The sequence below is a fragment of the Ambystoma mexicanum genome, chromosome 6p (genome assembly GCF_040938575.1).
Source record: "Ambystoma mexicanum isolate Mex_15411 chromosome 6p, UKY_AmexF1_1, whole genome shotgun sequence".
Lineage (NCBI taxonomy): Eukaryota > Metazoa > Chordata > Amphibia > Caudata > Ambystomatidae > Ambystoma > Ambystoma mexicanum.
In genome coordinates, this window is record NC_090935.1 from 254,750,709 (window position 1) to 254,778,302 (window position 27,594).

At 46.4% G+C, this 27,594-nt stretch overlaps 1 protein-coding gene across 1 annotated transcript in view; it reads left to right on the forward strand.

Moving 5' to 3' along the window:
* MAPK4 (mitogen-activated protein kinase 4) overlaps positions 1-27,594 on the forward strand; it is an 800,432-nt gene that overhangs the window by 572,358 nt on the left and 200,480 nt on the right. The window contains exon 4 of the mRNA XM_069626975.1: positions 24,722-24,866. Coding sequence (XP_069483076.1) covers positions 24,722-24,866 — 145 coding nt within the window. The remainder of the gene's footprint in view (positions 1-24,721; positions 24,867-27,594) is intronic.

Below are 27,594 nucleotides of genomic sequence, written 5' to 3' on the forward strand. Positions count from 1 at the left end.
CGTGGATGAAGTGGCCCTCTTCATTGGTGTGCAACCTAGGCCCAGTGATGCGGACAATGCTCAAGTTTGGAGAGTTCTCTGGTTTGAGGATCAACCATAGTAAATCAGTAGTCTTTCCTCTTACGGATGGGACAAGAGTTTTCGAGGACGAGCTCAGTCTCAAGTGGGAGTCTTTTGGGTTCTGGTACCTGGAGGTGGAGGTGTCACACAGTCGCAAAGAGCCGTTTCGAGATAATTATGGACAGACTGTTGGATCTCTCCAGGAGGCTGTGGCGAGATAGTGGACGCTTACGCTGTTGGGCGGAATCTCGATTGTAAAATTTATTGTGCTCCCCAAATTCTTATACCTTTTTCTCAATGTCCCTCTGTTTCTATCTGGCAGCTTTTTCTTACGATTGTGAGGGCTCATTCTTGATTTGCCTTGGGTGGGGAAGCCGGCCAAGGATGGTGTATACCACACTGACAATCGTTTGAGAGGGGTTCTGGCTCTGCCAGATTTGGAACATTATTATTGGGCAGCACAGGCACATTCCTTGCGCACTGGTATGCCACCCACTTCTTTCGTCCTCATGTTCAGGTGGAGAGAGCGATTGCCGCCCTAGACCTGTTGCGTTCCGTAGTCCTCTGGGTCTCAGGGCTATCGGCTGGCTCCCTGAATGCTGTTAAGATTACCTGTGTGATATGGAAGAAAGTCGCAGGCAAGATGGGTATTTGTACATTATACTCGGCCCTTCTCCCTCTACGACACGTGGCAGGGCTAATCATAACGGGAGAGTGAGCCTATCTTCACTGGGTGGAAAATCTGGGCATTGTCACCTTCAGGGATTTTTTTTATTGATGATTAGTTTCTTTCCTTACAACAAGGAAGGGAGAGAGGGGGGACTCATCTTTGTAATATGCATTGTATTATGTATTGCCGATATACACTGTATTATGTTTAGGGTGGGTCGCGGGTTGAATCAGACTCCTTGTATGTTTATGTTGTTGATGCAAAATGAAAAATAAAGTATAAAAAAAAAACATTAATTACATTGTTACAATCAAGAAAAATTGTACAAATGGTCTTTGGGATTCATGAACAAGAGGGGAGATGGGCAAAAAAGCCCAGTAGGACACTGCGCTTGCAAGGTAGGTTAACACAAAGAAGGCAGCAGGTGGCTGGAGATTGTAGGTACGTTGTCCAAGTACTCCACGGAAATAACAGAATTTAGCACGTATTCCAGTCTCGCTGCGCCAACAAAAAAAAGGATCCAGAAACTGCTTCGATTGCAGAATTATTTAATGGTAACATTTACAACCTGACACGTGTTTCGGGCAGTACTTGGTATTCCTCTGAGGCTGATACCAATTAAATGTGGCATATGATTCACCTGGCCACTTTCTGAGGTACTGGGGGCTTGTGTCTCTGTTTCGCTATCTGGGTCCGAGCTCGCAAGTGATGAGGCGACGCTGTTGGATCTAGATTGTGATACCTGATCATATTTGGGTTGATAGGTATATACCCTGTTATTTCTGTGGAGTACTTGGGCAACGTACCCACAATCTCCAGCCACCTGCTTCCTTCTTTGTGTTAACCTACCTTGCAAGCGCAGTGTCCTACTGGGCTTTTTTGCCCATATCCCCCCCTTGTTCATACCTCTCCAGAGTAGGCAGTTGGCAAGGTGGACCAGACAGGCTGTAGAGGCCTTGAAGGATGTCTTTAAAGAATCAGTTAAACATTTGATGTCTCATTTAAAGACAAAACTAATATTTTATTTTGATTGATATTTGTAAATTCTCATCTGCCATGGGTAGTGTACACTTCACCTCTTCCATTGAGTTCGTGGGTGTTGCAGCTGCAAGCCCAAATATCTTGACACTCCGAAGCCCACATTCGATGGGGGCTGCGGTATTTGGCTGGCCAAACTTTGTACAGGCGTGCTGGAAAATTAACCCCCGAAGCGAAGGTGATAGGAGCACAGCAAGCAACGAGGTGAAAGAATATTTGGTTGATTGCTCAGGGTGCTAGCCGTGTCCGTGGGGGCTCTGAAACATGGCACAAGTATAGTAAATTGACCCCAGACAGTGCGAAAGTGCCACGCTCGATCCTGCAGCAACCCTCAGACCTCAGGGCATGCTGGGAACAATTATTTTGCTTTTCTCACAGTTTTTGTATTTCAAGTCGTGCCTTTGAAATAAAGGGGCTGTGGCCGACCTACTCCATCAGTGTTGAGTGAAGTGTGGGAAATCCACCGTTCTCCCACCAGCAGCGGGTTCTAATCACTGTTAATGACTGGAAGTTAGCAGTGCAACTTGTGTCTTCAGTCTGCTTCTTGCAGAGTAAATTGAATTGCAAAGTAAAACTCCTCTTTAAACTTTGGATTTCTGTCGAGACCATAATATTTGCTTGTAAAATGCAGAAAAGATACATTTGCTTTTTTTGTGCCACTGTACCCTTGTCTCACTTTATGCACACGTCGTCAATGGCTACAAGTAAATGCTGTTATCCCACAGGCTCTTCTGCGCTATGTCTTTATACATCAGATGGCCGTGTATAGAAATCTCAAGTTGTCTCAAATTTGGTGTAAAATAATCGGTAAACCCATGCATTAATAAAGTGCAAAACTGCAAGTGCTGTGTGAGAATGCAGCACAAAGTGATTTGTTAAAAGAAGCTTGCACCGGCGACTAGGACGCCTTCTGCTTCTCTCTAGTGATGTTAGGTGGGCATTGGTTTGTCAGAGTTTAGTACCTTTGTGTGCTTTTTAATTTTAGGACTCATCAGTTATGTTCTCCTCCCGCACATGCAGGTTACAGTTGTGCGGCAAAACATGGGCCTATTAAGGGGTCCCTGGCATGTCTGGGGGTACATGGGAACAAGTCAAAATTGTATATTCCATATATTCAAATGCGTCACAAAAGGTAAGTTTGACTCAACAAGGTTTTTCATTGGTCAATTTTCAAAACGTTGCCCTTTTTAGATGACACGTGTTTCGGCGTCTTTGTGTCTTTATCAAATCAGGGCTGTTATTTCCAGCTTTAAATCATAGTCAAATGTCCAAATCCCTCCTTAAATATTTTCATAATGATCCGACTCGTCTCTGTGTGCGACACCTCTTGTAGAACTACAAATCAATTAAGGGCGCTGAGGCTCACATGTTGGTCTCCCACGAAAATTCCTCATACCTTTACAAATACATGGGAACAAGGCATTAGTAAATGGGAGAAGTGAAAATGTAGAAACACCCTTTTAAGTTGTGCTTTATTCTGTACCCTAAAAACTATTGGTGGCTCGCTCCACACTTGTCCATCAGCACTCGCCACTTAAATGATCTCTACACTTGTGTAATTTACAAAGTATTCCTTTCAAGATATACACAGACGTTCTCTTGCCAGCGTGGCTTGCACCGGGCCCTCAGAGGCAAGCAATGCCATGCTGACTTAGCTCGTCTCTGCCCTACCCAGAATTCTCAGGCTCTGACACTTCTAAGATTAATTTGACCAAAACTGTGTGAACATAGCTCAGACTTTAAAAATGAATGCTATGAAACTACGTTTTAACAAATGAAAGCTATGAAAACACGTATTGCGCAGCAGTGGCACTGTAGCCCACCACAGTTGTTGTGTCCAGCACGGAGGCACCCGGGCCAAACACGCAACTGCTGGGAAGCACCCAGCAGGGTCAGGTTTGCTGCGTTCACACAGCTCCAGTCAGGGTAGTGCAGCACCCTACCACGGTCAGGATCACCCAGCACAAGTATTGGGGTATAAGTATTAGGGGCATCCAGCACTCTCAACCCTTGGCACTGTGAGCACACAGACCAAGGCTCACTCAAAGGCCGTAATCACACGGCTTACACAGCACACAATAATACAAGGACACCAGATGAGCACTCTCTGGGTCTCTGGCTGCACTGCCTGCACGTGCGCCCAGAGGCACCATTTATTAACTCCTGTCATGACGAGTGCGTGTGGCAGGCCACACTGTGGGCATAGCGGTGTGCCCGTCTCCTTCCGTGGCCACTCCCCTTTCGTTGCTGGCTTACTTCCTTGCCACTTGCCAACGGTGAACACCTCCTCTATTTTCACCCGCTGCATGGGGGCTTATAGCTTGATCTGCTGCCTGGAGGCGTCTGTGGCAGATGCTTGCACCTCTGCTAGGTCTTGGGATCGTACCAATTCTAGGATCCTTTCCCAGGTGAACTCTGCTTCCTTGAGGATCTGCTTCCTCAGTTTGACCGAAATGCAGCCATAGATTATTTGGGCCCTAAGCTCGTTGTCCTCGAAGTTACATATGCACAGGAAAGCGCAATGTTCCGAAGCTTGCCATGAAATGCTCTAGGCTCTTTCCTTCCTCCTGACTTACAGATCTCATCCAGAACTTTTCATAATCACGGTTAATCATGGGCATAAAATATTAATTCAGTGCTGGAACCGCGGCAGCATATTATTCCTGGGCCACAGAGTTTTGAACAACTTTTGTAACGCAGGGCCTGCTGAATATAGCAAAGTTGGCCTTTTCGCTCGTTCATTAATTTCCACCGCCTCAAAATACAGTTTGAGGGTTTCCACCCATGCTGTCCATCGGGGTACCAGACTGGCAGGTGCTCCCACCACATCAAAACCGCACATTGGAGCTAGCTGTCCGTGTTGATGGTATGCCCCAGCAGCCACTTGGGCACCATCTCTGTCATCACCCATGGCGTACGTGATCGGTTTGTGTGGTCAGAGTCCACGGATTTGTTACCAGGACTCAAATGGTGTATCAGCAAGAGGGCGCACAAGCACTCACTGGGAGCCACAACCCTTTGGTGTCTACACTGCGACCAGCCAGATCAAAATGCAAACTGTTTCCCTCTACCAGCAGGCCACAGGATCTTTGTGCTCCTCCCATGTATCCAGACCGTCCCTGATACACGCCAAGCACCTGATCATAGAGCATCCAGAATGCACACACCAAAACAAAATCCAGTGCCTCCCTGCAGGGGACACTGACCACGTGTTCTGCAGAATGATTTACTGCACTTTCCTCCTTCCCTCTGTGTCTACTAATACCCCCACCAAACCCAACGTTAGTGTTCCACAGAGGCTGTCTATTGTTTTGTCCATTGTGCCCCACGCTGTCCTGGAGGAGGCACTGCAGGTACAGTAAGCTGGCTGAGTGCAGAGCTATTTGAGATCAACCATGCATAAAGTCCTCCGACAGTCCCTGGCCATAAGCATAAATTACCAAGTGTAGTGTATGTAAAATATACGCTCAGTTTCTCCTCTGCTCACTGCCGCTGGGTCCGGGAGTCGTAGGGGGCCCTCTTCGTCCCCTCCGAGTTGCTCCAACACACGGAGTATTGCAGAAATTCACCACCAGATTTCTGCAGTACTCTGGAGGTGAGGGATGAGGGCAGGCAGCCACGCAACTCCTGTCCCCTTCTCCGGTGCATTAGAAATGCAGACAGACCCGACACGGAGCACTTCCATCAATCACCGCCAGCGGGCCCAGCAACTACTAGAGCCTGTCGGCACCAACAGGAATGGCGGGCAGGCTGCTTGTACCCCGGCCAGGACGCACACATGTTCCTCTCTGGCGGCAGATTCCACTTCACCAGGGCACGGGGGCCCAAACTCCTCGTTGCCAATGTTGTGTCCAGCTGGGGGTTCACACAGCTCCAATCAGGGTGGTGCAACACCCTATATGGTCAGTGTGATGGGTGAGCCCGTGCCTCGGGCCACCCTGTACTCGCACACACACCGCTGGACACTACCCTGGACAGCGCCACAGGCATCGCGCTTTCCACAGTGTTGTGCACCAACTCTGGGCAATCCACCATCTCGCTGGGACCCTCTGCTCGCTCGTAGTTCGGGTTGCGGGAGAGGTAATATGCAGGATTATTAGTTCCTGGTCGGTATGTCAGCTTGACCCCGTACTCGATGAGTGCAAGCATCCAGCGCTCTATCCTCGGGGGGGGGCTTTGACGACACACCCACTAGGATGGGCAGAAGCGGCTTGTGGGCCGTTACCACCGTTACAGGTTTGCCAAGAATATACAGACGGAAATGCCGGCAGCAAAGGATGGCCAACGCCTCCCTCTCGATCTGCGAGTAGCGTCTCTCCGTGTCCGTGTCCGTGAGGGCCTTACTCGCGTATGCGATTGGGCGCATGTCACCTCTAGTGTCAGCTTGCATGAGAACAGCGCCCAGTCCCACCGGGCTGGCATCCACCACAATCTCTGACTCTGTGGTGGGGTCAAAATACGCCATTGTGTCACGATCCGACTTGGCTCTTTTGATCTCCTGGAAGGCCTCCTGCTCTCTCTTGTCCCACACCCAGGTGGCCTCATTCTTGGTCAGTGCTCTGAGAGGCTCGGATAGGGACCAGTCCCCTGATGAAACACCCACAGTAGTTAACCATCCCCAGGAAACTACGCACCTCCATGGGGGACTGGGGCGCCGCCGCCTCGCGGATGTCTTTGACTTTTTCCGGGTCTGGCGAAACACCGCTGGCATGGAAGATGAAACCAAAAAACCCAATCCTGTCTTTGAAAAACTCACACTTTTCACGGTGCAAGGTAAGGCCCAGCTCGCTCAACCTCGGCAAAGTGGACTGCAGTCTTTTCATATGCTCGGCCATGGACTCAGCAAAAACCAGAATGTCATCACTCATATTGAGTACCCCTTTCAGGCCAGCCAGCGCTCCCCTGATGGCATTTTGAAAGATTTCCTCTGCAGATGAAATGCCAAAACTCAGGCGTTTAAATTGATAGAGACCCTTGTGTGTGGTAAATGTCGTAATATATCTTGAATCTGGGTGGAGCTCTAGCTGCTGTTAGCCCGACCTCAGATCCAACTTCGAGAATACTCTGGCCCCTTGGAGTTCTCCCACAATGTCATCCAGCGTTGTTGTTATGTGCCTTTGCCGTTTGATGGCAGCGTTCGGGAGACGCATGTTTACACAGATGCGGACAGCACCTGGCTGTTTCGGCTTTGGCGCCACTACAATGGGTGATACCCAGGGCGTCGGCCCCTCCACCCTCTCTATTATGTCCATTTCGACAAGCAGTTGGAGTTCCTTCTCCACTTGCTCCCGGAGATGGAACGGAATTCGTCTGTGTTTGAGGGCGGTGGGCCGGATGGTGTCATCAATGTGAAGACGCACTGGGGGAGTCTTTAACTTGCCAACCCCTTGAAAGATGCCAGAAAACCTGACTAGTCATTGATCTATGTCCACCTGGTACACCTCTAGGGCAAAGTGCACCATGGCCAACGCCTCCGACGCAGCGCAGCTGAGCAGTGAGTGTGGGCTGACATCGGTGACGAAGAATCAGGCCTTGATGGTCTTGGGGCGCCACAAACACCCCTTGAATGAGTAGCGGGGTATCACCCCCAAAAGTGAAAATCTTTGCTTTTGACAAGTCCAACGGTGGCGGACCCGGGAGTGCCTTGTAGTGGTCGGTATCAAGCACACAAACAGATGCCCCTGTCTCTATCAGTACCTGTATGGGGACGCCTTGAATGTCTACAACACACGTAGGCTGCCTCCTTTTCCGTACTCCTGTTGCAAGATTCGACATAAAGAAGATTTCCTCTTCCTCCTCCTCTTCTTCTGCGATGTTGAGTCTTTGAGCGTCTTGTTCTAATGTCGCAATGCTACGTTGCCTCCTAAACCCGCCTCCGCCTGTCCTCGCTGGCCCTCGGTGAGTGGTCACCGGTGCTGCAGCGCGACACATCCTGGCATAGTGACCAGGACTGTTGCACATACCGTAGACCCTTGATTTGGCGGGACAGTCATCAGAGTGAGGCATACCCACAGTACTGACAAATAGTCGCAGACCCATGAGCTGGAGCCGCCTCCTGGCGCTTCTGGCCCCAGCGAGCTTTCGACGAGGCTTGCCTCCCGACTGCAAACGCCTCTTATGACTTGCCAGGGCGCACTGCTGCGTCCATCTTCGCACCTCTCGTCTCGGCCAACTCATATACTCTGCTGCTATCCAATATTTGAGTTAGAGTCATGCCTGGCTCCCGCAGAATCTGTCTGCGTAGCTTGCTTGAACTGCAAATTTGGATCACCTGATTGCGGACCATGACCTCTTCATTGTCCCACCTGCATGTGGCAGCCATCTGCCACAGCCGTGCGCAGAACTGGTCAAGGGATTCCTCCTCACGCTGTTTCTCGCCGCAAAAGAGAAATCTGTCAAAATCCACATTAGATAACGGAATGAAATAGTTCTTAAGGGCCGTTTTAACAGCATTGTACATCACCACTTGCAGGTTTAAAAACTCATAAATGCGAAGAACGTCCATCCCTGCTGAGTAGAGCAGTGTCGCTCTTTTTGCGTCACCGTTGGTCTCTCCGGTCGCTGTGAAGTACATGTCTAATTTTCTTATCCACAGTACCCATTTTGGGCCCATTTTCGAAGGTGGGCCCAAAGTGTCAAATTCCTGCATTGGCAGTAACGACCCATGTTGTCCGCGCACCACCACCTGCGCCGAAGGTGCTTCTCCATCACTGTCCGCCATCTTCACAAGTCGCACAGGCACCTCAGAACGGGGTTAGAGGTCGCAAACCTGACTTAGACAGATGTTGACATACCTGGATGCATGAGCTGTGGTGATGCGGTGCAACAGTGATGATCCTCCCAGGCACCTGGCTGTCATTCAATACCTAGATGACCATCCTGGCCTCAAGACCATCTGGTCACAGGCTTCACTGCAGTCCTCCTGGCCTGGAGAACTACAGAAGTTCCAAAAATTGGGTTGTTAGTTATCCCTTAGCACGTGGGCAGCTCACGAGTGCCCTCGCAGGCTGCTACTGCCTTACGCGCTGAAAATAACATGGCCGCCATCGCTCGCGTCGGGTTGGGGATGCCCAATGAAGAAAAATGCCAGTGATTGACACACTCGCGCGTGTCTAACCGCTCCCTCCGTTGGATCCCGCCTCGTCGCCAATGTGATGGGCGAGCCCGTACCTCGGGCCGCCCTGTACTCGCAAACACACGCACACAATCACTGAGACAGGAGACATACGTCTGTGCTTTCCAGGGTCCCGGCAGCAACTGCCGCATGGACCGTCTTTATTAACAATGCGCATGCCCGGCCCAAAACGAGGCTCGCGCATGCGTACTTTCACCATAAGACGTCAGTCAGAATCACCCGGCCGGGTCCAGGCACTGGGGGCACCTAGCACACTCAACCGCTGGCATTGTGAGCACACAAGCCAAGGCTCTCTCAAAGGCTGTGATCACATGGCTTACACAGCACACAATAATACATGGATACCAGATGGACACTCTCTGGGTCTCTGGCTGCACTGCCTGCACATGCGCCCAGAGGCCCATTTTATTAACTCCTGGCATGACGCTTTCATGACTCATGCCGGGCAATACATTTATGTTAAAGAGGCTACACCACAACAGTGCCGACTTTTTTTTTTTTAAACATGCCAAAGGTGTTTGCCAAAGAAGAAATAGAAATAAAATAAAATGATAAATAAACACACGCTGATAAATACCTTTTGAAGTAAGCCTCACATTTACATACAACAATTAGTTGACTGTATTTTCTAGAATCCTTCATTCTCTTACTCTTTCAGATGATTTTAAAATGTACGCACGTCTTTTGATGAAAACCCATGTCACGTTCTGTTGGTAGGCCACCAGAAGGTCTCTGCATTGAAATGTTTCAGCGCCACCAGAAGGCCTCTGCATTGAAATGTCAGCGCCACCAGAAGGCCTCTGCATTGAAATGTTTCAGCGCCACCAGAAGGCCTCTGCATTGAAATGTCAGTGCCACCAGAAGGCCTCTGCATTGAAATGTTTCAGCGCCACCAGAAGGCCTCTGCATTGAAATGTCAGCGCCACCAGAAGGCCTCTGCATTGAAATGTTTCAGCGCCACCAGAAGGCCTCTGCATTGAAATGTCAGCGCCACCAGAAGGCCTCTGCATTGAAATGTTTCAGCGCCACCAGAAGGCCTCTGCATTGAAATGTCAGTGCCACCAGAAGGCCTCTGCATTGAAATGTTTCAGCGCCACCAGAAGGCCTCTGCATTGAAATGTCAGCGCCACCAGAAGGCCTCTGCATTGAAATGTTTCAGCGCCACCAGAAGGCCTCTGCATTGAAATGTCAGCGCCACCAGAAGGCCTCTGCATTGAAATGTTTCAGCGCCACCAGAAGGCCTCTGCATTGAAATGTCAGCGCCACCAGAAGGCCTCTGCATTGAAATGTTTCAGAGCCACCAGAAGGCCTCTGCATTGAAATGTCAGTGCCACCAGAAGGCCTCTGCATTGAAATGTTTCAGCGCCACCAGAAGGCCTCTGCATTCTAATGTCAGCGCCACCAGAAGGCCTCTGCATTGAAATGTCAGCGCCACCAGAAGGCCTCTGCATTGAAATGTCAGCGCCACCAGAAGGCCTCTGCATTGAAATGTCAGCGCTTTGAAACTGTTATGGTGGTGATTCAGCGCAGTACAAAAGCATAGTAATATAACTTTGGAAGCATTGCTATCACACTGGCCGGGGATCACTGCTTTACGCTGACAACTCCTCAGATAGAAACCAAAATAGAAAAGTGCTTTCGACCACTAATCTTCTCTTCCGGTCTAATCCCAGATAATGAAGAAGTAAACCGATGCGCCTCGCTTCTCAAGCCTTTATGTCCTTGCCCCAGGTCGAGCCTTAGGCTTTAGGATGAAGAATTAAGAGGACTTTTTCACCTCGCTCTTTAGGAATTGTTCCTATATTAGCCAGGGGTGAATACATTGTGACCTGCCTTCTCCTCTGCTGCTCGTTGCTTCTCACTATATATAGAGAGAAATGCAATCCTATGGTGTTCTGGTCCTTTTCACATTTTAAAATAGTGCATTTTGGTTAATGGGTAATGCTGGGAGTCATGTTCAAACTTAGACATAATTATTAAGGGCCTGTCTTGTCACTTTTGTTTTAGGTGGCACTAATGCGCCACCTAAAAGCACAAACTATTCCATTGGAGTATACCTAGGAAGGATGGGATGTGATGATGGATGTACAGCTTGTGGGTGTTATATGGTTATTTATCCACCCATCGACTACCCATGGCCATGCCAGTCCCTATGGCGTTCCCATTTACTTCCTGCCCTTCCCCGCCCAAAACACATCCTCCTGGGATCATGTTGAGCTAGCTTTTTCAAGCAGTAACATCAAACTGCAAGTGCCTGCCAGGATATTTCAAAGTTGTCTTCTGAGATTTAACGGGGGTTATTAGGAGTTTTCTGGTAAAATGGCAGTAACACCGGCACACCAGTATTACCGTCTCCGGCAGGGCGACCGCCAGAAATACCGTCACATTAAAAGTGTAAGGGCAGACACACACACTGCACTGCCAGAAACAGTAATATTGCTGTGACGGTATTACCAGTATCGGCATCACGCTCCCGGTATTACAAGCAGAAATGTGCTGGTAATACCGATACCGGCACCCAAACTGCTGGAATTACCGGCACCAGAATTACTGGCACCAGAATTATTGGCGCCACGAATTAAGGTCACTGCCGGAGCGAGAAGTTCACCGGTGGCCATCTTTAACACTCAACCCACTTTGAATCTCCCATTTCCTACTGCCATCCACCATGACTGAAGCATGGAAGTACGTCTGGAAGGTGAAAGGCACGAGTCTCTGACGTCTGCCTACGGAAACCGAAGTACTCTGAGGCAGAGCTGACTGCACTGGTAGACACTGTGGTGCAGCATGCTGAGACACACTTTGGGGCTAGCCACAGAAGGCCAGCTAGAAGGGGAAGACAGCCATTTGGAAAGAAATGACAGAAATGGTCACGGCCATGGGGACTGTGCATTGCAGGCAGGGGGACTGCCATAAGCGGTGGGATGACGTCTGCCTGAGGGTCTGCAACCTCATCTTGACACACAGCAGGGATCTGCTGCCACTGAAGGAAGGATGTGGCACCCCTCAACCTCATGCCCTGGCAGTAGAGGTGCAGCTCCATCATGCACATGGAGGGAATAGAAGGAGTTGGGACAGCAGAGGCAGGAGCTGGGAACCAAGGTGATAGTGGTAAGTACACAAACCCCATGTAAATGCAAATGTAAGAGTCCAATAAGTGTCAATCACAGCAAATGGCCCGATCACACACACGTGCCAGGGGATGCAGGTAGATGTAGCCATGCACAAGCACTGTTGCCAAAATGTACAGCACCACACATGGACCCATGGTGAGCGCCATATCATAGGCCCACCACACACACAACAACAAGCCACCTTTGCAGACCAATAGTCAATGTGCACTCCCACCCACATTTAGAAGCACACATCAGAGCCAACAGACCAGATTAGCCGCATGACATGAGCAGGACACACACAATGTAGCATGAGTGTAATGCAAGCCCGCAGACATGACTCCCAGAAGACTAACAGCATGCTCATCTCTCCCCAAAAGGCACACAATCCTCTTACAGCGACGCGCCTGGACCGGCATCTGGTCCAGCAGCTGCAGGCAGACCTGCAAAGGCCACACCACTCGCCAACAGGCCCAGGCAGCAGGGCAGGGCTACTGGTCAGTCACAGCCACCATCAGCCAGCCTCACCACCATCATCACCATCATCGCCACCATCCCCACCCACCAATGGAAGTGGAACATCAGGATGTGGCTACTGCCATCACTGCACCTGTGGTCAGTGGCTCCACTGTCCCTCCTGTGCCCGCCACACCACCATGGGTGCAGCAGCCACCAGGCCATCCTGCCAGGGTCACCTATGGTGAGGAGGCAGACAACAGTACATCCTACCCGTTGGCGTGTTACAGCCTCACAACACTACACACTCCTCCCTCCACTGCCAATGCCCTGAGTGCCAAGCATATGTTCTCTTGATGCACGCCTGCATGCAATTGAGCATGAGCACAGTGAACTCGCCATAAAGGCACGCCAGCAGCTGGAAGAGATGAGACTTATGCAGGAATACATGCAGGCATTCAGCCGCAGCAGTGCCAAGTCCCAAGGCCATTCCACCACCACCATCTTCACCCTTGCCCAAAGAGTGCATGAGGCCAACGAGATTGCCTCTGCCACGGCTGAGGTCATAAATCATTCAATCCATTTGACCCTGGAACACATGGGGGGGCAAGAGTCTGATCCACCGAACTCGGTTGCTACCACCGAGATCTCCCAGGATGGCAGTTCTAGGCACTGCTCACAGCAGCTCAGGTCCCCAATGGAGTCTGCTAAGAGCCCCATGCCAAAGAGGGGTTGCAAGTGACATTGAACACTGACTGGGTGCTTGACTGGGTGTTTTTGGGGAGGTGGGGGTGTTTAGGAAGAGGGTGGTGGGTGTAGGGCTTGTGTGCATTCACGTTAGAAATTAAGACAAGGTTTTCACCTGAAACACTGACAGGACATTCCTTTTTCCAAACAAGTGTTTACTGTGATGGTGCATGATAACTGCAAAGGTGCAAGGAGTGTGCAGAGTGGCCTCCATGCGCACGTGCATGGACCGGACTGGCGCTGCATCATCATCATCGTCCTCTGGTGGAGTAATGTCCAGATTTGGGGGCAGGGATATGGTGCACGTGACGCAGATGTTGTGCAACATTGCCCAGGCCCAGACTATCTGCCCCACCTTCTCTGGCCTGGACATGAGTGCACCCCTAGACCAGTGCAGGCATCTGAAATGTGCCTTCAAGAGTCCGAAGGCCAGCTCAATGGTTACCCTGGTCCTCACATGGGCCCTGTTGTATGTCACTTCCTGCAGTATCTGGGGACTCCTCAGAGGGGTCATCAGCCATGGAAGCAGCCGGTATCCTGAGTCACCTGCAAGGGGTAAGGACTCATGTGTGGGTAATGATGCCCGGCAGTGGTGTTGCCTGTGATGGCAGCATCTCAATGGTCAGTCTGTGCATGCATGTCCCATGTCGCATTGAACCACACTGTTCCATGTTCCAGTGATTGGATGCATATTGCACTGCTCAGGGTAAGGGAGGGGGCAGTCTGACTAGGTAACACTTGCACATGACTCACGGCCAAAGCTCATTTTAATTTGGGATCTCACTGTGAGGGCGGCATGCCATGGGGGGTGGTCTGGGCCTGTGAATTACCACCATGCATGGTACCTGACAGGAGTCTGGGTTGCATGTGCAGATGGACTGTCTGGCATCCATGATGGTGTGTGTCATTACTTGTGGACAGAGTGAATGCCAGGTCTGATGGCAGAGTAGTGTCCCTCAGTAGTGGTTTGGCAATCTCTCATCTTATGTATGGGTGTGTGTTTGGGTGCCTCATCTAATGGCAACACCATGGGCAACATTGTTGTTTGTTGACCCTTCATCTTGCCTAAGCCCAACCCCCAGGGGGTACGCCAAGTGGGTGTGGGCCTGGGCTGCTTTGGATAGGCACAGCTAACTGTGCATAACTGGACTGTGTTATTTCCTGTGATTGTTCCTCTGCCTTGGTCTTCATTGTTGCTGCATGTCATCTCCAGGCTTGCCCCTGGGCTATTGGGGTACCCCAGGACATGCATTTGATGACCCTAGGTGGCCATGTCTAGCAATTCACTGTCATAGGATGGGGCTGGGGTTGCATTCTGGTACCTGTAGTGCATTGCCTGTGGATGTCCTGTTGGTTTTGAAATGGCCTGGTCAGTAACTGCTACATCTCCAGTCATGTGATGCTCCTGTGTGTTGTGGCCTGTCAATTGAGGGGTGCGCTGGTGGGTCCTGTATTTTCATGGTGCTTTCCGGACACGCATTTGTGACATTGTTGCCCCCCCCCTTTTGCCTGTCACTCATGCAGCAAGGTAGAAGGTATTGTACATGTACTCACCCAACATCCAGGTCCTTTGTCCTCTGTGACGTTCCTTGTAGGCCAGCAGTGTGCTGTTCTGCAGGACAATTGCATTGTGGGTTGATCCTGGCAATCGAGCACAGCAATGTGTGATGGAAAGGTTGGAGTCATAGGTGACCTGGACATTCAGAGAATGCTACAAAGAAAAATTCCAAACACTGTTTGATAAGCGCTCCAGAATATTTATTTTATTTGTTCTATTATTTGAAAACAATAATTGTTGTCCTCTACACGTGTTTCCCCACTTGTAGTCAGTGGTTCATCCGTAGGTACGTGTACATGTTTAGCTGTTGTGAACAAGAAAAGAAAGAAAAGAAAAAGAGAGAGAGTTCAATAGAAAATAAATATTTTGAAAACATTTTTTTAAAGATGTTTTTACAGTTAAGAATAGTACTTTGAGATTCTGCTCACATAAATAACATTACCCTTTGGGTATTTGAAAAAAATTCCATGTAACATATTGGTCAAAAAATGTATGTTTGTTCCTAAACATTATTTTGTTCATGCTGCTCAACAATCATTAAGTAATGCAGACTCTAAATATTTATACAGTGATATTTTGGAAGAAATAGTTCTTACTTTATCAGCAATGATTTAAGTGCTTCTTAGTTGTAGAAGGGATGATACATTTCCTCTGTTGCTTGATAAGTGTATCTTAACATAAGCAGGAATGTTTCTTGAGATTATGGGCATGGGCAGTCCCTTTAGGATTTGGGAGGAAAAAGACTGATTTAGAATGATTGGGGATCCCCACTATCAATTTGGCAAAAATAATCCTATTATCAGAGAGCTAAGGTTTCTAACAGCAAAGCGTGTCTTCAAAGTCCTACCTGGATTTCTCCTTGAGTTCGATTGCATTGGATTCAATTCAGACGCGGGAACTGCTTGTATTAGGTGATCAAAATGGCCGCTATTTAAATACAGTGGAAGACGTCATGACGTCATTCGTAAAGTCATGTGATCGCGTGATGGACGTGGTCTCCATATTGGAATGGTTTTTCGAGCCGTGATTCAATTCTGCAATTCCTCATTTATATTTGGTGATATCTTCGTGTACCAAGTATCCCGTGAACGCGTTAGATATTTCATGAAAAATTTAATTTTATGGAGCCGTGAATAACCTCCTTTTAGGTGAAGTCTTAATAAACAGATGTCACGTGATCGCATGTAGTATACGAACTCGTGTGGCACTCCATATTGGAGTGGTTTTGCATGCCGTAGTTAACTTAACATTCGCAAGTGTGTGAGGAATTGGTATTAAGGAGCCGTAATTGGCCTCCTTTTGGTTGAAGTCCTCAAGTTCCAGATACCACGTGATCGCGTAATATACGCGATCACATTTAGCACTCCATATTGGAGTTGTTTATAAGGCTGTGATCGACTCGACATGCAATTCTATCGGCTGGCTATTTCTTAAAGTGTTATGCCTTATCACTGTAATGTCTGCTTAAGTGTGATTCATTTAGTCATGTGAAGGCCACTTTGTCAAAAATGAAAAAAAGGGTCATACTTTAAATACAATTAAGTACTGTAAAGGATACTGTAAAAAAGTGTCATTCTTAAATAAAGTTAGGTCATGTAAATACTGGTGTGTTTGATGTAGAGACTAATGATGGTGCACAAAACTTGGGCGGACATCCTTTTAAGAAAATAACAGTAAATTCAGTCTTTTTGAGATTAACCTACCATTATGGGGATCATATATAGGGAAAGTACTATCTGTTGATGATAGTTGCAAGAATGATATATTTCATTGATTAGAACATACTGTAAGAGATTATAGAACTCATTATGCAGTGTCATAACTTATCGTTAAACATTCACTGTACAGGTAGAATATACATAGTTGCATATGTATGGATATCTGAGAGAGAGAATTGGTTATACAGAATGAATAATTATAAAAAATGATAAAGTTCATGGTCTGCGTTTAGACCAGTGTTGGTACTATACATACAAAAAATCCAATGTGATTCCCTTTTGCGTAGTTGTTTTTCTCTGTTGCCCCCTCTGTTTGAGAGGGTTACTTGTTCTTTACCAAAGAATCTAATCATGGATATGTCTCCAGGTCTATGATTCTCAAGGAAATGTTTGCTCAAAGGATACCTTATGTCCCGTAGTTTAATTGTCCGAATATGTTCATATATCCTAATCTTGAGAGGTCTAATAGTGCTTCCGATGTACGTTTTGGCACATGTGGCGTACACTATGAATTTGGAGTTGCAGTTGAGGAAGTCTTTTATTTTGTAGCTCGAGCCATCTGCTTTTAAACATTCCTTGAGTCCATTTGTGGCATAGTTGCACATGTTACATGTACCACATTTGTAGAAACCTTGTAGGCTTTCTGTTGACCATAGTTGGTGTTGCCCTTTGGTTGTTTGGTGCTCAACAAAATGGGATGGACATAACACATTTTTCAGATTAGGTGCCTTTCTATAGGTGAGGCATGGAGATGTGGGTAGATTAGGTTTCAAGCCTTGATCGGTAGTCAGTATGTTCCAATGTTTGTTAAGAATTTTCCTCAGAGAAGTTACCTCCGTATTGTAAGTTGTGATGAATCTTAAGGTTTGTATGCTTGTATTGCATGTTTTGTTTTGTTTTCGAGGTTTGTAATTCAAAAGATCCATTCTGTTGTGTACTTGACTTTTAGTTGTCGCCGTTTTTAAAAGATCCTTTTTGTAGCCTCTTTCCAGAAATGTGTTTTGGGTTGCTTTCTGATGTTTTAGCATTTCATGATTTTCTGTACAGTTTCATTTTATTCTTAAGTACTCCCCATAAGGGATGTTGTTTTTGACATGCAGTGGATGATGGCTTGCTGCATGTAGGATGCTATATCCTGCAGTTGGTTTCGTATACAGAGTGGTGTTGATCTTGTTTTTGCAGATATATAGTTCTAAATCCAAAAAAATTGATTTTGGTGACACTTTCTTCCATTGTTAATTGTAAGTTGTATTGGTTGTTGTTTAGGAAGTGGTGGTATTCACTCAATGATTGTTTGTCACCTTTCCATATAACTGAAATGTCATCTATGAATCGACTCCAATAGACGATTTGATTTAATTCACAGAAAGTTTTCATAGACTGGTGCAAATTTGGCCCCCATTGCTGTTCCTCTTTTTTGTTTGTAGATATCTCCATTGAATAGAAAAATATTGTTGGTCAGCGTAAAGTTTAACATTTCTAGAATCATTTCATTTTGGTTTTTATATGATATAGATCTAGTGTCTAGAAACCCTTTAGTTGTTTCCATTCCTTTTTGGTGGATAATGCTGGTGTACAAACTGGTCAAGTCAAAGGTTACTAATCTAAAGTTTTCTTCCCATTCTATTAATTCCAGTTGGTTGATGACGTCTGTTCTATCTTTGATAAAGGAGGCAAGGTTGGCTGCCAATGCTGTTTATTATTGGTCTTCTCGGTGGAAGTTGATGGTATTCTTTATGAATTTTGGGTCAGAAGTAAATGCTTGCTAGTTTCGGATGTTGGTTGTTCATGTAATTATATTCTTCTTCCGTTACGAGTTGTTCTTCCAAATAGTGTTTATTAAGTTGCTGCCATTCCATGATAAGGTTGGAAAGAGGATTCTTGGTGAGTTTCTCATAAGTTTGTTTGTCACTCAAATGTTTGGCAGCCATCTTAATATAGTCCGTTGTGTTTAGCAATACAATGTTTCCTCCATTGTCTGCTTGTTTTATAACAACTGATTTATCCTTCTGTATCTCAATAAGGGATTCTCTTTCCTTAGTTGTTAAATTGTAGTGTATGTTAGTAGTATTCAGGGAATGCTCTGCCTCTGGTCCCTGTAGACCTCCTCTGAGGCATTGTGGGGTGGGGTGCAGGAAGGCACCAGCTCAACATGCTTTCAGTCCAATGCTGCCACCAGCTTGGGCATTCCCGCAATTACATAGAAGCAGGTCTTGATGGCATTGAACTGTGCCTGGGCGGAGTGGAGGGCGATGTGGTGATCCACATGGCGCAGGAGATCCTCAAGCACCTGCACCAGCACTCTGGAGAAGGCAGGCTGCAAAATGACATGCAGCTGGCTCACAGAGTGCTGGAATGTGCCACTGTCCAGGAAGTGCAGGACCAACACCAGTTTTAACAGTGGTGGTATGGCTAACCTGATGCCGATCCGGCTCCAATGTCCTCCTGGATGTGGACCAGGAGGTCAAGTATGATCTCCCTATTTAGTTGGCACAGGGTTAGTATATGCCTGTCAGTGAGGGCCGAGAGTGTGGCCTTTGTGCAAGGGGTCACTGCACACCTCTGCCTTGCCACCTGCATCCCCATAATTCTCCTCCTCTTCCTCCCTCACTCGCTGGCCTCCTGTTGTCCCTGCTGGTACTCCTGTACTGTAAAAGCTGTAGATTTGCATGCAGTACCTCCATCTCCCTGTTTGCAGCAATGACTGGCAACATGGTTTTGTTGGTAAGTGTTTTTGGGGAAGGTGTGGCCCTTTTGTACTTTTCCTGTGTGCATTGGGTACTCCTGGGTGGATTGGGTGCACCTTTGCCCTTATTTACTTTACCGGCTGCTCTGAGATGTTGTTATCTCTGCCTTGGTTTTGCTGGTATTACTAGCAAATATCAGCTGGTATTACCGGCAATCCAATCTCTTAATATGCCGGTGATACCATTGTGCCGGTATTACTGTCAATGGTTTCCGACCCATGCAGTATTTTTATTGCAGGTATTACGAGCGGCAGTAGTTCCGGATGAGATGATACTAGTGCCAGTAATTATGGCAACTGTGTTCCGGCAAACTCGCACTTGGCCGGACCAGTAAAGTGCTGGTAAATGGTATTACCGGCATTTTTACCATATAATGGCAAACTCATGATGAGCCTGAATGTCTTAATTGGAGCTTAAAATGTGCTACTGGCGTAATACAAATGTCCTACTCTTTTGGCTTGTGTATAGGTATTGCATAGGCATGTATCAGCCAGCACTGCTTACATATGCCTAGGCAGCTGTACCATTTTACATCTGCTACCATTAGTGACCATTTAGTACCGTTATGGCAGTGCATGGCAAATGGCCATCCTATGCCCACACAAAAGCCAAAACTGTTGGCATTGCCAATGCTTGTTTTTGTCAAACATTGCATTCATTAAAATTTCAAGCAGAGAACAAGAAAGAGAACATTTGCAAAACCCCTGGAGAGGTGGCAGAGAGGGAAGAAGGCAGAAATTACTTTGAGAAATTGGGCTGGAGACACTTTGTGAAGGAATGTCATCTGTACGGAGGTGCAAGTCTGGGATTTTGGGATTTTTACTGTGTAGAATGATGCTAGCTTTTATCTCTCAGAAAGTGAACTCTGCTAATAAAGCCTCACTTTCTAAATGATCCATGCTGAAAAAGTATAGTAGGTCTGCGTTCTCTTTGCTGGTCCCTGTTTGAATTCCATCAACTGCCGATAGTTTGGCAACATAGAAGCTCCAGAGTAACATGTCCATTCATGAAACTGCCTGTTGGAAGCCAGGGGCTGCCGTTAAGAGTGGGAACTCATATTCAAATGATATATACCTGTGTATCCCCAAGGCCTAATCACACTTTTGTTAAATAGAAATATAAAGCTATATTTGGTTTGATATAGTGGCCTATGACAAAATACTGTATACTTTGGCAAACCATCTGTTGTCATTTTATTATCAACTGATTTCCTGTGAATACTACAGTTGTTAGAGTGTTAATATATCCTTGTCCGAGGCTGAGTGTCACCCACAACAGCCGGGTTCTGGGCAAAGTCCTGGGGTCTTCCTTTGTTCTTTACTTGTAAAGGCCTGACTCCTTTGCTGAGGAACAGGGCATACACGTGGGGGAGATGCTAGAGTCAATGCTTCAAAGGGTGCTCTGCCAGCACAATGGGTTATAACGTCAGTAGGATAATGACTCGGACTCTTTGATCTGGCAGACCTGTGATAGAGGGTGGAGTATATGGGAGTTTAGAGGGAAACAGAGAAAGGGTCCCACCATCTTGAAAATGTTTAGGCTCTCTCTCCCAACTTCCTGTAGACAAAGCTCTCTGAGAGCTGACCCAGATTGCAAACACTTGTTTTACAACAGCTCAGATTGTCACCTTACAGAATGCTTGAAATGCACCAATCCACTGTGGAGAAATGAGTAGATAAGGGGCAAGACCCCTATCCCTTAGTTGAATCATCTTTGGAGTCAAAAAGAAAGAGTTCACTGGAAGCTTGTTGTGGTGTCAGTTTGCCCAAAGTATCCTTTCATTGGGGTGAAGATAAGGATTTTCAAGAGAGGAGCAAGACCTTTTCCCATCCACCTCAGGGGAACACTTGGAAATAGATTGTCTCTGAGGGTGGCACAAGTTACCATTCAGAATTTTGGAACAACTGCATGATTTCCATGTTCTGCTGCCAGAACAGGGGCAAAGTCATAATCAGCCAGCGAGCCCTAGATTACTGCATGCAGTAACTGTAATGGCTGGATGTTGTAACCAACAATGGTAAACAACACCCTCCATGTGATCTAAAGTGCCTGCAGCTTGAACCACTCCTCTTCATTGATAGGAGGTTGGTCTTCATCGCTGAGCTTTAACTGCCAATAGGCAACTGATCGCTTACAGGGCCCTGGTTGCTTATTTCGGGAACAATACCCAGACTGCCATATGCCCTACTTATGTACCCCGCCAGAAGCATCAGAGTATGCTGGGTAATGCGTCTCTATGGACGGTGTCAGAAATGCATAGCTGCCTCAAATGACATGGAACAATTAAATGCCTATGTACACAAGCACGCATATGATACCGAATAAGTGTGTGATGAATAGGCTATTGCTCAGAGTACAAGGAGGAGCAGTGGTATCTAAACTCTTACTCAGCTCCATGCTACTACTAAACCAGCATTGATCCCAAATATGAAAGTGAAACAGACACAACATGAATGGTGTACCTCCTTCCCATTTTTAGGTTTACGTGGTCTTGAGGTCCTCAAGAGGGGTGTGAGCAAGCAAGGAAACCTTCAAAACAACACTAGTACTGTGATACCAGAATAAAAGAAATGTCCAAAGATCTTTACAATTACAAGTCTTTAATCAAACTAAAAGGAAAGGCAAACTAATAAAACCACCAACTGCCTGCCACTGTAATGAGACTCACAGCGAATTCAGACGTGTGGTTCATTGAGAGGGGATCTCTGCATATGAAAACAGGGGTATGCAGGCAATGTCTTTGCAGCACTGTCAAGTTTGATTATGCAGAACGTGTTCCAGAAACTGGAGGGTCTTCTATACGTATGTATGCGATTCATAAAGTGCAGACCTAGCTGGGACGCAATGGGGTGCTGTACAAAGAGGGGGCATCCCGAGGTTACAAGCAGAGTGCATAGGAGGTGGGATGGAGGAGCAGGGAAGGAGAAGGAGTCAGTGCTTAATTTGTGGGGGTGTTTGCTAGGGCTCAGCCCCGGCACTTATTTCTGAGCCCCGGCACTCATTGTCTCAGACTCATATTGATTATGGAGTGATGATAGTCAGAGCATCCATCAACCCCAATGAGCAGGTGCGAGCTGTAGTGTACCCCCAAATGTGTCAACACTGTGGGGGGCAGCTGTGGGCGGTGGCAGCAATGGTGGGAAACTGCTCACCCGCAGTGTCACAAGCATGCTAAATAATATTTCGTCCGTGGCACTTATTTTCTTACAAATTAAGCACTGGAAGGGGCTCTGCAGGGTAAAAAGTAGGGTTCAGGGGATCAAAATCCGCCTACGTTTGATAAAGTGTGGGGTTCTCATCTGTTCTATGATTTACTATTGAAGGATGAAAGAGGCCTGTCTGGTATCATCTAGCCCACCAGTTAGTCACGGTGCCTACTGCAGATACACAGTACCATATTAAATAAAGTGCCATCATTGTAGTAGTGTCCTGCAACTGTCTATTTACACGTGCCCAGACACAACCAGGACCACTTTACAGTGCAACGGAAACTATATCTTAAGTAGGATGGACTGCATGAAACGTGGGTCACTGGGAAATTTAACATGTGGTGGTCTGCAGCCGGACCTGGCCTGCATCAGCTGATATGACATGGCAGGGCATTAGGGGTTCCCTGGTCACAGCTGTGTTCATCCTGCAGGTCACAGCTCAGCATTTTCATCCTTCCACAGTCAATCCACTAAGCCATGTATATTGGTTAAGAGCAGTTGCTTTTTACAGCAGCAACACCGGAGGTAGTTAGAAATATGCAGAGCAAAGCACGTTGGTCTTCTGTAGGTCATGGCTGGCCTGAGGTTTCTCTACGACAGCTGTTCTTCACAGACGATAAACAGCTTGCCTTCACCCCATGTATTTCAATACACCTCTGGCAGAACTGTAACCATCACCGTGTGACTTGATAAACAATGCCTCGGGTGACAGGAGGCTTTGTAAGTCGTGCCATAGTCATCTTGCAAAGGGTACAACGTCCTTTAATGGACAGTCGTTATTTCGATGGGTTTTTTCACAAATACTTTTTAACGAAAAAATGATTCGAAACATATGGGGGGTTGGGAAAGTGTATATAAGGGGTTCGGGTTTCGGAATAGTTAAAATACAATAGGGGATGGGGAGCTTGGAGGAGGGGGAAAACCCCAAAAATAAAAAAAGATCAATTTCGATGATTTTTTTAAATAAATAAATATTTGTAATAAAACCCAGCGAAATAACGACTGTTGATGAAATGACATAGAACCGTTGCAAAGATGGATTCGTCTATTAACTCGTGTTCTTTCACAATAATTCTATACAATATTTAACCCTGCCATTTATATGTTTTTAGTGAAGCCATTTTCACACAATCCCATTACTTACAGAACTACATTCATAAACAATATATTAGAAACATTTGAATTGCACTTATCTCATGATTTCTTGATTTAATTAGCTCTTGTAGTGTGTGGCTGGTTCATCTGTCACTGGCGCTTTGGTGTGTGCAGTCTCAGGAGACACATCCCATGACGACATGGTAGTGTTTCTCTGGTCAGTTGCAAATGTGACTTTGAGAACACGTGTCGCCAGTGACCAACACGGCAGAAGGACATGTCCAGTTTTGTGAAGTGGCATAAACAGTGCCGAATTGACGATGCTCACAAATCATCGGGGCACCAGGGACTGGGACTCGAAGCATTGCACCAAATGTCATGTGCTATACAAGCAAGCATGCTCTCAGCGGATTCCATGAAACTGCCTCTGTGTATGTATCTATTCATGGGATTTTTAGGATTTATAAAGTGAAGCCTAGATGAGGAGTCATGGAGCACTGTACATAGGGGGCACACCCAGCGGTATACAAGTAGGAATGCACACACGCATCATAATCGTGCCCCAAGACCTCCAACACTCTGGACTTCGGTCCTCCGAGGGCGGTCCCACTAACAGCGCATTGAGACTATCATAATGGTACAATTGGTGCTATACAAATAACAAGTACAATACAAGGGCAATAGAACTGGGATGTGTTTTTGGGGAGGAAGGATAGCTCAGGGGCAACGCGTTTGTCTTGGAAGCAAGCCAACGTGGCGCAACAGAGGTTTGAAGCCCGATGCCGCGCTTAGAAACCACTCGCTGGTATTAAGCGCGTTATAAATGAACAATAAAATAAATAAAAATAGGTGGAGGTTGGCAGGGAGCAGAGCACCAGAAGGGGGAGGATTAGGGTTCAGTGGAGCAATCACCAATTGGTGTGATGTTCATTGAAGAGTACAATATTCAGATCCTTCCAGAATTTAGGGTCGTCTCTGCATTGGTAATTTGTTCTAGAATGCTGTATTCATTGCTTGCCATGATCCTCCTGTATCATTATCTTCACTATGCACATTGTGGTATGCATTAGGGATATACTCAAAGATATTCATGTTAATGAACCATAAGTGGATGCATAGCACATGGGAAAAAGTACATGCCCAAACTTACGTATGCTCATTTTCTGGCCTTCTAGGGATATCTTTCCGAAGGATTAGTCACCAAATGGTATCGATCACCACGCCTTCTCCTCTCGCCGAACAACTACACCAAAGCTATCGACATGTGGGCCACAGGATGCATCTTGGCAGAGATGCTTACTGGGAGGATGCTGTTTGCTGGTAGGTTGCAATGCCATGTTTCCTCTTCTGAATCCACAGGGACCGTAGCTGAAAAACATTCAATGTAGACGCCTTACAGGGCAGAATGGGTAGAGAATTCTACAAAAATCCTCTTTGATTTTCTTGAGAAGTCAGATGCTACTGGGTAGAGGGAGTTACTCGAAAATGGACAGTGCCCCGAAGCGCCGGGACAATTGTAAAGTGACTGTCGATTAATCTTTAAGTACATTTGTAATTTAGCCATTTCGTTTGGATGGTGAAAATAAGTGGCGTTAAATGTATGGACATTGTTTATTTAATTTCATTTTCTTTATTAGGTTTTTCGCAGATATCAATCAACAACCACGTTACAGTTTTATACATATACGAAACCAACACCAAACCATTCCACACCCCAACTACCTGCCTTCCAAACATTTTACCAGACCATGGATACAACATGTACATAATACTACATATCATTAATGTGCATTGAACCCCATACTAGCTTATGATGAACACTTACGTCAGAGAGTACATCAATCAATTCAGTGGTGTCCTGTCATTTTATCGAATGTAAATGTTTCGGAAGATAAACTTTCGAATTTGTTTTTTCGAAATGCCATTCTTTCGAACGACAATTTCTTTGAAAAAAAATTGAAAGTGCTGTCGACATGGGTTAGGGTTGGGGCTTGGGTTAGGGTTGGGGGTAGGAGGATTTCGTGGGGGTTGTGGCGTTGGGGGTGAAACCCCCAATATACACTAAAACCTTGAAACGTTACATGAAGCTGTCCAGTGCTGAAATTACAGCACTGGACAGCTCCATGTAACGTTTCAAAGTAAAAAAAAAAGCATTTAAATGCCAATATACACAAAAACTTTGAAACGTTACATGGAGCTGTCCAGCACTGGACAGCTCCATCTAACGTTTCAACGTTACAAAAAAAAGGCGTTGAAATGCTTTAACATGTAAAAGTGCATTTCAATTGAAGCCAATCTGTGACTATTGTCGACGGATTGGTTTCGAAAGAAATGCACTTTGCATGTTAAATATAGCATGTCACAGCTTTTGTTTTCGAAACTTTTGTTTTTCGAAACTTTTGATTCGAAACTATCACTATGAACCCAATTCAGTAATAACATCCATTTTACTTGGCATGTCTCTGATAGCGTACATAGACCCCATTCTAATAAGTACTGCTAGCTCGGAATTTCCCTATTTTACCAGATCCTTTGGCCAATCTAGTCTTGTGTCTAATACTAGAGCCAGGTAAGCCATTTTGTTCAGTTGTCTCATTGGTTTTCGTCTGGGAAATGTATCTACTAAACACATTAATGGCATCCTTTCTATCCAGACATTTCCCATATTATGGATTCTATATATCAGTCCTTCTCAGAAGTGGCAAAGCCACGATCAGAGCCATATCATACACATGAACGAGGCATCAATTTCATTGCAAAGTGGGCATAGCTCAGATTTTTCTTGGATCATTTTATGTCATCTCAGAGGGGTCAGGTAAGCTCCTTGTAGTACATTGTATTGTATGCATTTCAAACGTGTATTACGGGACACTTCTTTTGTAAAGGAGCATATTTTTTGCCATCATTCTACCTCAAATGTTAAGCTCGAATCACTTTCTCAGGCATTTTTTGCGTTATGGTAACTCATTTTCTTGTTACTATTTTCTATTAGTACCCGGGGGTGGGGTGTTGCTTAACTCTCAACCAATGAGAAGGCTCGGGATGGGGGCATTACCACATGGTAATCCCACTGCTTCGAGCCTCCTCAAGAAAGGAGGCCGCTGTCTTCCCCTGCCGTGGAATGAGGTAAGTGTTTGCTTCCCCCCTCAACCTTGCCCCCTCCACAGATTTCCCACCCCTGCTTCCCTTCCCTCCACTTACCTGCTTTTTTTATCCTCTTCAGGAGCGGACGCGCTGGAAACCCTTCTGTCTCCAGCACGTCCTTTTACCTATTTTTTGAGTGGCTGCCATGGAAAGGGAGAACGGACTACGATTTCCCTTCCACGCCGGCATTTTCTTTTTATTTTTCTTCCTTTGCAAAACACCAGAGCGTTTCGCAAAGGAAGAAAGAATCTTGTAGTACCCCGGTCCAAGGGGTCGGGGAACTAATAGCAATAATACCCTCTTCGAGGGGGCTACACTCAGGCCTGCAACTATGGGCCCCAGGACAATACCTGACTCTGTAATGCCGCCCCGGCGCAGGGATTATTACTTAATTAATAGTTTGTAGATCGTGGAGGTCAGCCTTCCTCCATCCCACAGAACAATAAAGACCTTCCAACAGGGGGCTACTCAGAAGTTTCTCTGGAAGCTCGTTCCACAGCTTACAAGCTCTACTAGTCTTCCCCGAATAAAATATGAAATGTCTCCTTTGTCAAGCCCCAATTCCTGCAAAGATCAGTGAACGGTATTCACTGCCTTCCTTCAGACATATCGCCCCATACTGTTAGAACTTTCATTTCCCAGTCAGCCAGGTAGTTTGTATATGATCATCTATTTGATCCAAATGCATGTTCAGAGGAATGGTAAGAGAGTATGGATTCATACAACCTACCCATCGATTTGCACATTCCCATATTCGTTTACCTAATGTTATTAAATAATGCCACTTTCTACTCCCATTTTACAACCATAACACCTCCTTAGCATTATAATGTCCCACCGAGACAGCCAATAGTCTCAGCTTAGGTGTTTGCTCATCTGAGAGCCTGTGTGTGACAAACTGTAA